The 15,819-nt window shown below is 56.2% G+C and overlaps 1 protein-coding gene across 2 annotated transcripts; it reads right to left on the bottom strand.

Annotated features, from left to right (window-relative positions):
- Positions 1–731: 731 nt before the first annotated feature.
- LOC112887616 (outer envelope pore protein 16, chloroplastic) lies at positions 732–3,803 on the bottom strand. 2 transcript variants are annotated; one of them, XM_025953840.1, is made up of 6 exons: positions 3,484–3,803; positions 3,291–3,342; positions 2,296–2,327; positions 1,828–1,861; positions 1,619–1,686; positions 732–1,118 (listed from the first exon to the last, which is right to left on the bottom strand). In XM_025953840.1, the coding sequence occupies exons 1-6, from the start codon at positions 3,595–3,597 to the stop codon at positions 981–983; spliced, it is 438 nt and encodes a 145-aa protein (XP_025809625.1). In that variant the 5' UTR covers positions 3,598–3,803; the 3' UTR covers positions 732–980. The 2 variants fall into 2 exon arrangements, with proteins under 2 accessions (XP_025809625.1, XP_025809624.1); XM_025953839.1 differs by having other exon boundaries at positions 732–1,121; positions 3,484–3,794.
- Between the last annotated feature and the right edge of the window lie 12,016 nt (positions 3,804–15,819).

Raw genomic sequence — 15,819 nt, 5'->3', positions numbered from 1 at the left:
CAAAATTTGCCCACAAAAAATCATACAAAACTGCAGTTTTCAAACTTTCCAAGAATTTTATGGCTCGGCAGAGACATCCAAAAATTGAGTAAAAATATCTAAAAATCATCATTTGAAATCTAGTATTTGAATAAATTCTTTGGGGGCACAGTCACATAGCAGAATTTGAACTTGCTTCACAACTTACACATAAATCACACAAGAAAATGGATGCTCATGATGTAATTAAGTGCATATGATGCTCCTTGATGCTTGGATGATGCTCATGTTGATGTACTTAAATTTTCCTCCATGTGGTTTTAATTTTTGGGTCGTGACATGCTCCGCAGCGCTCGACGGTGCCGCCGCCTTCCCCCATTGGAGCTGCCAAGCCGTGGCCTTTTGTCGCATCTGAGCTGAGAATCCATGATTCCACGGTAATCCCTTTCGAACAAAAAAAAATGATTCCATGGCAATGGCAGCCGTCGCTCCCTACATGGCTGCATTGAAATTTTATTTCAAAAAAAAATGGCTGCATTGAAATCTACCCAATGATGTGGTGTGGCCACTGGAGCTAATGACTCTTTTCACTGTCAGTTGGAAGATCAGAAATCGCAGGCGCAGGGCATTATCATCATCTTATTTCCAGCAAGTAGGAACGTCAACGCTGAAGAAAAGTTCAGACGCTGACTTGCTGGTGATGAATTGCACCAGCAATGGAATCAGGGCACAGGACAAGGTGCTTTCTCCCCTGGTGCTGCAACTTGCATATATATATATATATTTTTTCCTTCAATCAAATAAATCGTCACAGAATCACAGCGATGACTGCAAGCCTCAAAGATAACGAAAAACTGTTGATCAGGACATTCACGCAAAGCAAAAGCGGCGAGGAGCAACCAAGACTGAAGATGCTGGTTTATTGAACTGAACATGGCTTCACTGAAGAAGTCCTATTATTGTTATTGTACGAAAATGGCACTGCAAATGCAGTTGCACAACTAGGTAAGGTAGTTGATGAACTCCACGGCTGTTGCAACCGCCCCAGCGGTGATGGCATCCTTGATGATCTTGTCTTTGTGGTTGTTGCTGGCACCAGAGATCAGGGCACCAGATAACGCGCCTCCTATCATTGCATTCTTCTGAAGGTGAACAAGAACACAAGAGGATTAATGAACACCAAAGATGACTAAAAACATGCATGGAATGAACCAGGCAGATTCTACAGTTATTTTGGTGAGGAAATTCTACATTGTTGTCATAGATTCTACATTATTGTCATACTGTGCTCAATGGTTCCAACAAGATAAAATGAAAAAAAAAGGACCTATCATGTTCTACATTCACATCAATTAGATTTCTAACAAACTAAATTAACATGACAATTATCTGATCTTTGGACAAAGAGGGGGAGAACAAATGTTGCAAGAATCTTGATGCATACAGTACCAGTGCCGTATAGCGCCTTAACTTTCACTTGTACCATTCACAGAAAAATCTTATCCTATCTGTAGTAACGTCTACATTTCAAGTGGGCAATTAACTTTTTCCCCAACAGGAAGGCACATAAAATTTCGTTGACACAATGTTCAATTAACAACAATAAAACTGAATGATTCATATTTCAGTTAATTCTTACCCAGTCACTGCGACCACGGACCCTTTCCACTCCATACACCATGCCCACATAAACTCCAGCAACAGTACCTGCGTATTAGACAAACAAACATCTGAATTTTTTCGAAAGGAACAAACATCTGAATTAGCCAGAGTGTAAAAGAGGGAAAGAAGCCCATGCATTTATATGAGTTTGCAACAACAAACTGTAAAAACTGGTCAATTAATTACCCCAGTAAGCACCCTCCTTGCACATTTTCTTTAGCTGCATAGATATTGAGAAGAGAAAAGCGTATTAGTGTAATGCAAACAGGAACTTACTCTATGAAGAAATAAACCAACAGACCCACGAGCATGTAGCAATAAGCAAAAGAGACACAGGGGTTCTACATTTCTATCCTGAGGAGCCGCACATGACAATGTACTGGATTGAGACTATAGCTAGAGATCTGCTGTACTCATTACATGAATTTTTTGAAAAATAAAATTACATGTATTTTTGGAATCTCAAGTAAATTATTATCCATGTGTGATAATGTAAGAGCATCCTTATTTAAAAAAATTAGGAAGTTGAAGCGTAGAATCATCTAACTGCCAAGGCCTGGGAACACTGGATCACGGTATATTCTCCAAGTGTCAAAAGGGCATGAAGCTAGAATAGTTCAAAAATAGGGAGATGAACGCCACGAAAATACTTACCGCATGCTCAAGCTTGTGCTTTGAAACATCCCCTGCAAAGAAAAAAAATTGTTATAAAGTGTTGAAATAGAAGGGCACACTGTACAGCTTTTCCTGTTTGGCTGTGAAATATAGCAACAAAGAGTGCAAGTGTCCCATAAGCTTTTCAGCCACAACAGGGATACATACTAGAATCAATCTGAAATACCATAGGACAAACTTAAAGCCTGCTACCAAGTATTTAATTAAAAGGAGGAGAGTTAACAGGTACTCAAGAAAATAACAAATGGCAATATAAGGAAGAGACAACAAGAAATAAGAGAAGTGTACAAGCTGGCCTATAGCTAGTGTCAGTGCATCAGTTAAGATCCGTCGTGGTAACACCACTTTGCACTGGCTCAGACCCTATGTTCAGAACTAAGGGCACCTTCAGTAACAACATCAGAATTTTCTTGTCATTTCAGTCATTTAATCAAGACTGAATGCCAAATGCTGGATGCACAAATGTGCAGGAATTCAGGATAAGGCTGAATGCCAAATGCAGGCTGCACAAATGTGCAGAAAAATCAGTATAATACAGAGTGCCAAATACAGGCTGCAGAAACGTGCAGAAAATTCAGTATAGTACTGAATGCCAAATGCAGGCCATACAAATTACAGTATGGAGTTGTATCTGCCCCACTGTTTCAGTCTTTGCGGTTAATTGCAGAGGCAAGAGTGGTGCAATCCATTTTCCATTAAGTATGGTTATAATGATCAAATGTTTTTCTGGCCGGCAACAATAGCATCAATCTCCGACATGTGTGCCACCAAAAATCAAAACTTTTCCATCTAACAAGGGTCCTGGGCTATGGAACAGAGACTACCAGTTTTGTTCAAACATAATGAGTTTTTTTTTTTGTAAAAAGGAAAGGTAGAAAATAAATAAACAAAGTAAGGAGAATACAGTATGACAGAACTGGAAGAAGAGCAGTGAATAAAGAAAAAGGGGAAAGCAAGCAGGGACAGAAGAGAACCTCTGTGGAGGCACTCGAAGGTCTCCTCGGCGGCCACCTTGCAAGCGCCGACCTGATCAAGGATCGAACACAAGATCAGGGATCGATTAGATTAGAATAGATAGATGTGAGGCATGCAGGCACATTGCGAATTCGTGATGTGCAGGCAGGAAAAGAAAGGAGGAAGGGGAGGAAGTGGAGAAGGGGAACGGACCGCGCCGATCTTGAGGAAGCCGTCGACTGTGCGGTTGAGGAAGGGGTTCCCCATGTCGATGACGACGTCGATCTTGGGCGAGCAGAGCGACCCCGAGAGGCGGCCGTGGGGCATCCTGCCTTCCTTCTCTCTTCTCTTCCTTCCCTGGCAGCTCCGCCGTGTGACAATGTGAGATGGGCGCTAGACTCTCTCGCCTCGGAGAAGATAAAGAATGGGAAAGAGAGGGCGGTGGCGGTGGCTGCCAAGCCACGAAACCGATGGCAATCCCCACGGACAGAGGGCTTTCCCCCTTGTTTGCTGCTGCTCCAACAACAGGCGGCCACAGCTCATCTACTCGCGTGAGGCGCGCGCGCCACCATGGCACCATGGCGTGGATTGGTCCTCTCTTCTCTCCTTTTCCTTGGCGCGGTGCGGCTGGGCTGGCCCGCGTGTCAGCCAGTGTCTCTACGCCTGATCGATCAGGGCTCGCGGGCAAGACGACGAGCCGTCCCCTTCTTCCTCGCCACGTGTGGTCCGTGCAAGCATGGACGGTCCAGAATGTGCCCGCTGCGTGCAAGCTACTGAGTACTGTGTGTTGGCTCTCGTGTAACGCCACGTCATGTGTCCCGAACTCGTGAGGAGTGAGGCTAACTGCTCTACAGCTAGTACTCTCGCCACTGCATGCCTGGTAAGCACGTAAAAACAGCTTCCTCTGTATCAGAAACCTTTTCTTTTTACTGATAACGACGCGAGAAGTAAGCTCAACCAAGAATACACATGGTAGTATGACTGAGCTCGGAAAAAAACTGCAAATGGACCCTCCTCTCGTTAGGATCCTCCACGAAAAACAAAATGTTCAGAAGTTTATTAAGAAAATCATGAAAGAATCCATATATGCTGTCGTCTTGACATACGACAGCATGTTCGGAACCTCAAAAGTAAGAGGTGAAAATGGAATCACAAATGGATATTGGATAACAGAAGGTATTAGCTAGTTTCAATATATTGTGGAAATTCCAAACGACAAGCAGATCACACAGCAAATTGTTGAGGTTGCTTTACAATTAACAAACTCTTATATTGCCGACTTACAGTACAATAATATATCGCACATTTATTATAGTTTTATTCCTCGAGAGCTTTCAACATTGTCGTGGTGATGTGAACGATCCATTACTTAAAATTGTTGAACCACCGCAGCCGTGCACCCCACCGGCTGCCCGGGCCGCGGACCCCACCTCTCCGCGCGGCGAGATGGGAGAGCGGGGCGGCAGTCGGGGAGCGGGTTCCGCCCAAACCGCTCCAAGGAGGAGCGACGCGGGGGAGGAGGAGCTACAAATATGCTCTTTGAGACCCATCACATCAAAGAGAATCTTGCTATTCAGAAGTATTAAATAAAATCTGTTTATAAAACTTTTTGCACAGATGGGTGTTGTCGGTACATACAGATAGGGGTACCTCCTGCTAGGGTGTCCAGGCCCTGGGACTTCTCATAATCCACGCTCCCCCTCGCCTCTGGGCCACGTGGCATACGGCCTCCGGGCCTGACTGCTGGGACCACGGTCTCCGGACCCTCCCCGAGCTCCGTGAGGTCCGGGGCCTTTGCACACCCACGTGGGCGGGAGAGCTCTCGGGTAATCCCTGCGGACCCGGCCTCCCCTGGGAGGTCCGGGGCCGCCACGTGTGATGGCCAGACCATCACAGGTCAGCCCGCTCCGGCCGGCCTCGGGGGCCCCGGACCCCTCTTTCCCCCGGGAAGGAGTCCGGTGCCGCCATGTGCTGCCCGGCGGGAGGAGCGGGGCTGACCCCGCCGCGTGCCTGCGGCCGGAGGCCCCTTACGGGTCGCCTCTCCACCTACCAGCATTCAATGCGGTAGGTAAGCTGGGCGCGCCAAGGTCAAAAGGTGCGGCCTGCCACTGACGCACGGGGCAGGTAAGCTGACACCACGGTAAGCCCGCCTGATCTGAAAGCGGCGCGTCGTATCGCCGCGCACAGTGCGCGGACTGTGTGCAGTCCCGTCACGGCGCTGCGCGTGTGATGATGGTCTGTAATAGGCGTGCTAAGGCTTGCGATGTAACAGTGCGCATGACGCGAGCCAGCGCTGGCTCGCCCCCTGACTGGAGGTTCCATCCCAACAGTGACAGCACGGCTTCACTGTAGGGCAACGCTGGCACCGAACACTGTACAAGACAAGGCTGTACACGGCCGTATCCTGACTGTGGATACGCACATCAACTTCCCGATCGAGAGGACTACGGAGAGGAGCTCGAGGAGATGACCTCCATATCTCTCGTAGAACAAGCTCCTGTAGGCCGGACCCACATGTCGGGGTCCCGCTCAGTGTGAGCACTCCCCTTGGACTATAAAAAGGAGAATGCACTCGTTAGAAAGGGTATCACAAACACTCACACTAGGGATCCCAGGTTCCAGGTTACACGAACACAAGCTGCATGCTGGGCTCCATCCAGGCTTCTTGAAGCAATACAACTCCAAAGTGGACGTAGGGTATTACGCTCCGGCGGCCCGAACCACTCTAAGTCTCTGTGTCCTTCCTGCGTACATCTGTTCACCGATCGAGCGCTCCTAAGTCTCCTCCAAACCCATCCTTAACTAGGATTAGGCGGGTGCTTTCCGCCACACGGCTGGAGAATTCCTCCGACATTTGGCGCGCCAGGTAGGGGGGCTTAGGTTTGGTTCGCGCTCGGTCTACCTTCACGACCTCGATGGCGCAGGAAAATGGTCACCATGACCTCCTGATCGGTGAAGAAGTGGCGTCCACGGCGCCACACGCCTCGCGCCATCCCGCCTCCAGGGTGGCCCCGCGTGCTGCTCCACCATGTGCAGCGGAGCGGACCTCTGTGGCCCAATCGGTGCTCCTACCGAGCGGGCCCCTCATGGCAGCCAGGGAGTTGCTCCGCAACCCCCCTGGCGAGACGGCGTCGCCAGACACGCACAGACAGTGGCGTGACGACGTCGACCGTCTCCTCAACCTGGCACAGGCTTCCCCAGGCTCAGCGGGTGGATCTGTGTCCAGGCAGCGCCGTCGTCAGGGCGGCGCATCCGGTTCTGTGCACTCACCATCAGTGAGGAGTGCACGGACCGAGGATCTCCGGGCGGAGCTCAACCGCAGGCATGCGGGAGAGGATGCCAGGATCTCCATCGAGCGAGCACGTAACCGACGGCTCAACATTGAGGGTCGGAACCTTGCCCCTGAGCTCGATGCGGCTACGGCCAGGCCGCAAGGACTCACCCAGGCGCCAGTGTCGGGCGTGGGCTGCGCAGCACTCGCAGACCACCTTCGCGCGGTCGCCTGGCCGTCCAAGTTTCGGCCTCACCTGCCAGAAAAATATGACGGGTCCTCCAACCCGTCAGAGTTCCTGCAGGTCTACATCACCGCCATCACGGCGGCTGGAGGTAACGAAGCCGTCATGGCAAGTTACTTTCATGTAGCCTTGACCGGGCCAGCCCGGACCTGGCTCATGAACCTTACCCCGGGATCCATCCAGTCCTGGGGTGAGCTCTGCGCACAGTTCACGGTGAACTTCGCCAGCGCGTACCAGCAGCATGGCGTGGAGGCCCACCTCCACGCCGTGAGGCAACAACCCGGGGAAACCCTCCGGGCCTTCATTTCCCCCTTCACTAAGGTACGTGGAACTATCCCACGTATCTCCGATGCATCTATTATCACGGCTTTCCGACAGGGGGTCCGAGACGAGAAGATGCTAGAGAAGCTGGCGACCCACCAGGTGGAAGCCGTCACCACCCTGTTCGCTCTGGCGGACAAGTGCGCCCGGGCTGCAGAAGGCCGTGCATGGCACTCTGCGACCCAGGCGGGACCTGCTCAAACGAGTGGGCCTAGTGTCGCTGCGCCGGGCAGCGGCAAAAAGAAGAACAAGAAGAACCGTGGCTTCGACAAGTCACGGATTGGGGGTCCGGCCGTTGCAGCTGCGACGACCGGGGGCCAGAACTCCCGTGGCAAGCGCCCACGACAACAGCGCACCGACCCAGGGTCGTGCCCTGTCCATCCTGGGGCTCGCCACAGCGCCGCTGAGTGCCGCGAGATCCAGAAGCTCGCGGAGCGTCTCAGCAAGAGGCGTGACCAAACCTCCAAGGGAGGCTCCTCCCTCCGCGGCGGTCCGGCAAGGAGAAAGCCTCTGATGCCGACGCAGCTGCGACTGAGAGGGAGTTGGGGTATCAAACCCCCAATAAAGACCTCAAGGGACTGTTCCAGCAGTCCGATTCCGAGTCCGGCGGGGACGAGCGCCGCAAGAAGCTGTACGTTATGTACGGTGGCAGTTCGGAGCTCGTCTCCCGACGGGACGTCAAGGCCCTTCGCCGGGAGGTCCTCTCGGTGAAACCAGGGGTGCCGAGGGCGGCGCCCCACCAGCGGTGGAAGGGCACCACCATCTCCTTTGGGCCATCCGACTGCCCAGAGAACATGGCGGGTGCAGGAGTGCTGCCGCTCATCACAGCACCCACCATCGCCAATGTTCGCCTTCACCATGTGCTGATTGACGGAGGCGCCGGCCTCAGCGTCATCAGCTATGCGGCGTTCAAGCACCTACAGATCCCGGAGTCCAAGTTGGCTCCATCACGCCCATTCTCAGGAGTGGGCCCGGATCCCGTGTACCCGGTAGGGACCATCACCTTACCGGTTACATTCGGGACGGAGGACAATTTCCGTACCGAGAACGTGCAGTTCGAGGTCGCGGAAGTTAACCTCCCATTCAACGCCATCATCGGCAGACCGGCCCTGTACCGGTTCATGGCCGTTGCCCACTACGGGTACCTGGTCCTGAAGATGCCCTCTCCGGCGGGCGTCCTCACCGTCCAGAGCGATCGGGCCGCCGCTGTTGTAGCGGTCGAAAAGCTCCATGCGCTGGCTACGGGACTTGCCCCTGCAGCTGGCGCCCAGGGGTCCGACCCCTCGACCTCACGAGCTAAGGCCCTGACCAAGGCACCGAAGGTCCGTCCGTCCGACACGGACGATGTCCCCGTGAAGACCGTCCAGGTCGGAGCGGAGACCTCCCAGACCACCCGCATCGGTGGCAACCTGGGAGAGAAATAGGAAAGCGCGCTCATCGCCTTCCTCCGGGCAAATGTTGACGTGTTCGCTTGGGAACCGTCACAGATGCCCGGGATCCCTAGGGAGGTGATTGAGCATCATCTGAAGATCCACCCCGACGCCAGGCCGGTCCGGCAGAAGCCTCGCAAGCAGTCCATCGAGCGACAAAACTTCATCCGTGAAGAGGTCCGCAAGCTGCTGCGGGCTGGTTTCATCGAGGAGGTCTACCATCCTGTATGGTTGGCCAACCCGGTCGTGGTCCCAAAGGCCAACGGGAAGCTACGGATGTGCATCGACTACACCAATCTTAACAAGGCATGTCCAAAAGACCCTTATCCACTCCCGCGTATAGATCAGATTGTAGACTCCACCTCCGGGTGTGATTTGCTGTCCTTCATAGATGCCTATTCTGGTTTTCATCAAATCAAGATGGCTAGTGATGATAGGAAGCATACAGCTTTTGTAACAGTGGATGGTCTTTATTGTTATATAGTGATGCCTTATGGATTGCTTAATGCTCTACCCACCTTTGCTCGGGCAATGAACATCACTCTAGGAGATTTGGTTAGAGATATAGTCGAGGTGTATGTTGATGACATCGTTGTCAAGACTAGAGAGTCAAATTCCCTCTTAGGGAATCTAGCTCAAGTCTTCGACAAGTTACGGGCGACCTCCACCAAGCTTAACCCCGAAAAGTGCGTCTTCGGGGTATCGGCAGGAAAACTCCTTGGTTTCCTGGTCTCCCACCGGGGGATCGAAGCCAACCCAGATAAGGTCCGGGCGATTGAAGCAATGAGGCCCCCTGCGCGCCTCAAGGATGTACAGAGGTTGACGGGGTCCCTTGCAGCCCTCAGCCGCTTCATTTCGAGGCTGGCGGAGAGGGCACTACCCTTCTTCAAGTTGTTGAGGGGGTCCGGCCCATTCGCATGGACCGAAGAGGCAGAACGTGCCTTCCAAGAGATGAAACAGTACCTTACCTCCTTGCCGGTCCTGGTCGCTCCGGACCCAGGTGAGACACTGTTTCTTTATCTTGCAGCAACGACCGAGGTGATCAGCATGGTGCTGGTCACCGAGAGGTCTGAGTTTCTCTCGCAGGGGGCCCCTGCGGACCCCCCTGCCGGAGAAGGAGGTCCGGCCTCCTCCGCTCCAGTAACCGGCCCTACTTCGGAGGGACCGGCCGGGTTCCGACCCGGAGAAGTGCTAAGCAGCTTGGGGGCCGACGGGTCCCCAGCCCAAGTTGAAGGATCCAACCCACCTGGCAGAGTTAGGACCGTCCAGAAGCCGGTCTACTACGTCAGTGAGGTCCTTCATGAGGCAAAGGCCAGGTATCCTGAGACGCATAAGCTCCTTTATGCTATACTCGTTGCGTCCAGAAAGCTCCGCCACTACTTTCAGGCCCACAAGATTGTGGTGGTGACCGCCTATCCATTGAGGGCCATCCTCCACAACTCCAACGCCACAGGCAACATTGCCAAGTGGGCTGCAGAGCTCGCTGGGTTCCAGCTCGACTTCCAGCCGCGTCACGCCATCAAGAGCCAGATCCTTGCTGACTTCATCGCGGAATGGACGCCTACACCAAGCGACTCTGGGGGACCGGACCAAGGGACGGACCCCCCACGTCCGGAGGACAGGGCTCCGGTCTTCACCGGGCCTCACTGGACCCTTTTTTTCGACGGGTCCGCCCGCAGCAAGAGGGCCGGGGCTGGCGTAGTCCTCATCGACCCATGTGGCGAGCAGTTAAAGTACATGGTGCACCTCGATTTTGAGGCCACCAACAACATGGCGGAGTATGAGGCCTTGATCTTTGGGCTCACGCGGCTCTGTCCCTGGGGGTCCGGGAGCTCCTGGTCAAAGGGGACTCCCAACTCATCATCAGACAGGTCCGGGGGGAGTGTTGCTGCAACAACCCCCAGCTCGCAGCTTACCTCATTTATGTGAAGAGGCTGGAGAAGGACTTCGATGTGCTGGAACTGCAACATGTTCCACGCGAAGGCAACACAGCAGCTGATGCACTCTCCGCGAGCGCATCGACTCAGGCACCCGTGCCGGAGGGCGTCTTCCGAAGACGTCTGCTGAAGCCTTCCGCCCAGCCTGCCAACCTAGGCGAAGGGGGTCGGACTAGCACCTCGAAGCTGGCGGTCCCGGCGGCGCTCCATCCGTGGTGCCCGCCAAGGGTCGTGTGCTCCCTTGAGGGACCCGGAGACCTCAGGGAGCCACGCCCAGCTTCTCAGGAAGGTCCCGATGCATGGATCTCTAAGGTCCGGGACTACCTGAAAGATAATTACCTTCCTGAAGATCAAGCATCCGCTGAGCGCATTGTCCGGATGGCTAAGCGATACACGGTGGTAGAAGGGGATCTCTATCGCCGTGGCGCCAACGGCGTCCTCATGCGGTGCATCACCCAGGAAGAGGGCCGCGACTTGCTTGCGGAGATCCATGGAGGCGAGTGCGGAAGTCATTCTTCATCCCGCACGCTGGTTGGTAAAGCTTTCCGGCATGGCTTTTACTGGCCGACAGCGCTCCAGGATGCAGCTGAGTTGGTAAGGTCCTGCAAAGCGTGTCAGTTCCACGCAAAGCAAATACACACTCCAGCTCAGGCTCTGCAGATGATTCCTCCCTCTTGGCCCTTTGCGGTGTGGGGTTGGATATCTTGGGACCTTTCCCTAGGGCCGTTGGCGGGTACCGGTACCTCTATGTTGCCATTGACAAATTCACTAAGTGGCCGGAGGCAACCCCAGTGGTCAATATCACCAAGGCGTCAGCAACTACTTTTCTCAGGTCAATTGTGTGCCGGTTCGGGGTCCCGAACCGCGTCATCACAGACAATGGGACCCAGTTCACGAGCCAGTACTTCCAGGAGTACTGTGAGGATATGGGCATTCAGCTCTGTTTCGCCTCAGTGGCGCACCCCAGAAGTAATGGCCAGGTTGAGCGGGCCAACGCTGAGATCTCAGAGGGCTCAAGATCCGGACCTACTGTGACCTTGAGAAGCATGGCGCAAGGTGGATTGAAGAACTCCCAAGTGTGTTATGGGGGAACCGGACCACACCTAGCCGGGCAACAGGGGAAACCCCTTTCTTCTTGGTTTACGGGGCCGAAGCGTGCCTTCCCCCAGAAATCACCATGGGTTCTCTGCGAGTCCGGTCTTTTGATGAGGAAATGCAGGAACAGGAGCGTCGCCAGGATGTGGACCTCGTCGACAAACGCAGATGGCGAGCAGCAGTCCGAAACGCACGGTACAACCAAGCGCTCCGGCGCTACCACCAACGGTTGTGTGTTACAGGGAGCTCCGGGTCGGGGACCTAGTCCTAAGGCGGATCCTGAACCGAGAGGGTATGCACAAACTCTCCCCAGCTGGGAGGGGCCCTTCAAGGTGACAAAGGTGTGCCGTCCCGGATCTGTTCGTTTGGCTGCGGAGGATGGAATGCAACTACCCAATCCGTGGAACATTGAGCACCTCCGTAAGTTCTATCCCTAGGACCCGATTGAGGAAGAATTTTTCCCTTGTAATTGGTAGCATTAACGTGCGGACCAGGGCGGTGGAGGTCCGCCTCGTAAACCCGGCCCCTGGCGTACATCGCACAACTTTCTGTACCAATTCATTAAGGGAAAGTTTGTTCTCGAATGTGTCTTGAAGTCTATACAAGTCTACATCTTTTCGCTTCTTGATTACGCTAACCCTCACATGTTTTCCGCGTCTGTGTCATGGCGGTTTCTTAAGTTGCGTGGCTCCGTCCCAGCCCCGGACCTCTGTCTCAAAGGAAAAAAGGAACCGGACCCCTGTTAACTGGCTCCAGGGAAACGCGCTCGCCCTTGCTAGGGTCCAGGGCTGTGTAGCCGCTTAGCCTGGTTCCGCACCCTAAACCTACACGCCTGCCTCCTAGGGTAAGCGCCGTTGCACTTGAACCATGTACCAGGGGACCGGGACCCCTTTTAGCCCTTAAACATGGGTCCTAGAGCTCTGACTCGCTTCGCAACTTAAGAGGCCTCTGCTGGCCAGACCGAAAACCTGTGGGATGTCTACTAAACGTCGATCATAAGTTATGTGCAGGACCTCGTTCTATGGCAGCTAGTCCGACTTATCGCGACTACCTCCTAGGGGCCAGGGGACCTCGGTGTACTCGAAAACAGCTAAGTTTTTCAAAGAAGTAGACACACGAAATGTTTAAATGCATCACTGATAATATGCACAGCATTACAAGTCATTTACAATAACAAAAATTATATTACAAAGAAATAACAAAAAGATACTAGCACTACTGCTCTGGTGGTCCGGAGGCGCTTCGCTCTCTGCAGGTTCGGGACGTCGCCGGAGGCGGGCCGCGACCAGGTCCACTGCCTCCTGGACTCCTTCCCGCGCAGCGGCTACCGTTGCCTGGAGGGCCCGACCAGGACGGGAGTCAGCTGGACGGCAGGATCATGGCTCCGGAAGCTGGTGAGGATGTACTCCGCCATCGCCCGGGCAACTGCTCGTCCTTCTGCCTCCAGAGCTCCTGTAGCCGGCCTCCGCATCTTGTAGCCGCCTGGCGGTGGAGTCCAGCAGCTGGAGTGCGGCGCCGTAAGGTGAAGGGGCCTCCGGCACCCAGATGGGGTTGGCCCCGAGCGCCTCTAGCAGAGGGTTCACCGTGCCAACCCATCTTGTCAATCGGTTGGCGCCGGCGTGCTGCTCTGCCAGGAGCCCTCCACTTGGCTCCCTCTCCTGGAGCGCCGCCTCGCGCTCCTGGAGCCTCTGGTACCCGGCCGCCAGCTCCTCCTCCACGGCTTCTTCCCGCTTCTGGAGCTCCTGCAGCCGGGCCACCTCCTCTGCCTCTCGGCGGCCAGCCTCTTCTTCTTTCTTCGCTGCCGCCGCCACCTGTTTGCAAGGGAGGCCTGTTGCGCCTCGGCCGTTGTAAACGCCTCCCTCGCCGCCCTCCGCCAGCTCCCGGGCGGCCCGCTCCTGGCCGTCGCCGCCTCCTTCAGCCTCTCCGCGACGATTTGCGCTCGAGGGCCTCCTTTTCCCCGCCGGTTGGCTGCTTTCTCCCGCTCGAGCGCTGCTGCCTCTCGATAGCGCGCCTGCTCCAGCTCCTCCCGCAGGAGCTCGCGTCCCTGTGCGAGCTTGGCGCGCTCTTCGGCGTAGCGGGCGGAGACAGTGTTGATGCGGTCCCCCAGGCGGACCTCCCAGTCGGAGAGCCGCTGGCGCTCCGCCTCCAGCTTCTCCCACTCCCGTCGCATGCCAGCCTCTAGCTCCAGTTGAGCTTGGTTGGCATTGGCTATGAGCCGGGGGAGTGGGACCTCCGCTGTGCTCGGAGGAGAGGCCTCCCCAGCACCACCTCCGGTTCCTCCTCCTCCGCTGGTGGGGCGGCGCTACTGGCGACTTCGGCTGCTGCCTCCGGAGCCGCCACCTCCGCTGCCTCCGGTGCCCGGCCGTCGCCGCTGTCTGGCCTAGCAGCCTCCGCCGTAGCAGCGACCCCCTCAGCTGCCGGTTCGGCTGGGGAAGGCCCGACCTGGCGCCCGGCGCTGTTGCCGGGCCTCTGCCGCCGCAATGGGCCTGAATCGCCTCCTCCTGGGGGGGGCTTCCTGGACGTGGCGGCATGGTAGCCTCCGGCTCCGGACCACTAGGTCCGGAGGCTTCTGGAGCTGCTCCTGGCGGAGGCCCTGCTGGGGCCGTTGCCGAGGACTCCGGCGCTGGCTGGGGGCCGGGTCCCCCAGTTGAAGCATTTGAAGGTTGCGGCCCTGCCGTACCACCTGTTTGGTTAAGCACCAGAAGCTGAGGAAGAAAATGAAAAACCTTGATAAGACCACTTACGGGAAGTCGTACCACTCCCATCTGCCCCGGGCGGCCGGGGGGACCTTCCTCCCTGCCGAGGACCCTGGCGGCGGCGTTGGGACGGAGGTCTGTTCTCGGCGGCGGCGGTGGTGTCGCTGGGCGCGGCCCTGGCGGTGGTGGCGGTGGAGTCTGTCGTCCCGGTGGAGGCCGGTGCTGTGGGAGAGGAGGAACAGCACCGCTCTGCTCCACTCCCGTGGTTTTCTGGCGCTTGGGCGCCGGCTCCCCCACCAAGGAGCCGTCGCCTCGCTGGAGCCTCCGGGACTTGCTCCTTCGGCTTGGCTGCGCCGCTCGGGTGCCCGCCCCTGAGCTTCGCCGCTCCTTTGGGCCGGGGCAGCACCCGCACAGTCTTTCTGCCGGTGCTCTGGCACCGGCGCTTTCTCTTTTCCCTTCCCGCCGGGGGCCGGACCTCTGGGTCCCGGCTCCCCGGCACCTCCGCTGGGGCGTTGCTGGCGGTCCGGTGTGGCGCCAGGGATCTGGAGCCCGCGGTTGGGGTCCCCCCCAGTTGCCGGACCGCCAGGCCGCCCTCGTCCAGGGTCGGCATCGACGCCAGGACCGTTGACCGCAGAGCCTGGTCCTCGCACAGGGCCTTCACCCCGCTCGGAGGACCAGGGACTCTGGAACGAACGCCTCGCCGGTCATCGCCCGGATCGCCGCCTCCAGCTCCGCCCGGGTGAAGTCGCCGCCGGGCCCCCGCGCGATCCTGCAGCAGTCGTTTAGCCCCGTGTACACGTAGGCCATCCGGGACCGATGCTGCAGGGGGGCGATTCGTCGCTTCAGGAAGTCGCCAGCACCATCATGAAGTCAGGCCGCTCCTTGCCAGCTTCTTGATCCGGTTCAGGACTGGTCGAGCTCTGCCGGTATTGATGGCCTGGCCTTCCAGGTGCTCCGGTCGCTCTGGGGGCCCCCTTCCGGCAGTTCTAGGCGGTCGTGGGGGTCGGTCACCGCAATGACCCAACCTTCACGCCAGTCCTCCCACTTGGAGCTGGAGAAGGCGGCGATGTAGGCGCCCGACATCCCGTGCCGGAGTTGGAAGTAGTAAGCGCCGATCTCGCCGCGCTTCTTCCCGGTCCCGACCAGGGAGTAGAAGTGCTTGAAGATGGTGGTGCAGGGGCGCACCCCCACGAACATCTCCATGAAATGGGCGAAGACCGCCGCGAGGAGAACGGAGTGGGGGGTGAGATGATGAAGTTGGAGGCCGAACTCCTCCAGGAGCAGGAGGAAGAAGGAGGAGATCGGAGGAACCAACCCGCACATAATGTACGAGTTGAAGAGGACGAACTCCCCCGCGGCAAGCTCGCGGAGGGGGACCTCGCCGGCCTTGACCTTCCCGACATTCGCCGGCGCAGTCCACCCTAGAAGGCGTCGCACCGCGTCCAGCTGATCCTGGGTCTGGAAGCGGCGCGGGAAAGGAAGTGAAGCCATGGAAATTGTTGGGGTGGATCGCGAAGGAGCAAGGTAAAGAGAGGTGCCGGGCGCAAGGAAGCTG

This window comes from Panicum hallii, chromosome 3, assembly GCF_002211085.1.
Source record: "Panicum hallii strain FIL2 chromosome 3, PHallii_v3.1, whole genome shotgun sequence".
NCBI lineage: Eukaryota > Viridiplantae > Streptophyta > Magnoliopsida > Poales > Poaceae > Panicum > Panicum hallii.
Note: the sequence above shows the minus strand (reverse complement) of the source record. Positions and strands in the feature narration are given on the sequence as shown.

What these genes read in the sequence shown, in the direction of transcription:
- LOC112887616 (XM_025953839.1), bottom strand. Translation starts at nt 3,597, where the DNA reads ATGCCCCACGGCCGCCTCTCGGGGTCGCTCTGCTCGCCCAAGATCGAC. An exon ending in AGCACAAGCTTGAGCATGCG is followed by an intron (nt 1,862 to 2,295) that starts GTAAGTATTTTC and finishes ATATCTATGCAG; the next exon opens with CTAAAGAAAATGTGCAAGGA. An exon ending in CAAGGAGGGTGCTTACTGGG is followed by an intron (nt 1,687 to 1,827) that starts GTAATTAATTGA and finishes TCTAATACGCAG; the next exon opens with GTACTGTTGCTGGAGTTTAT.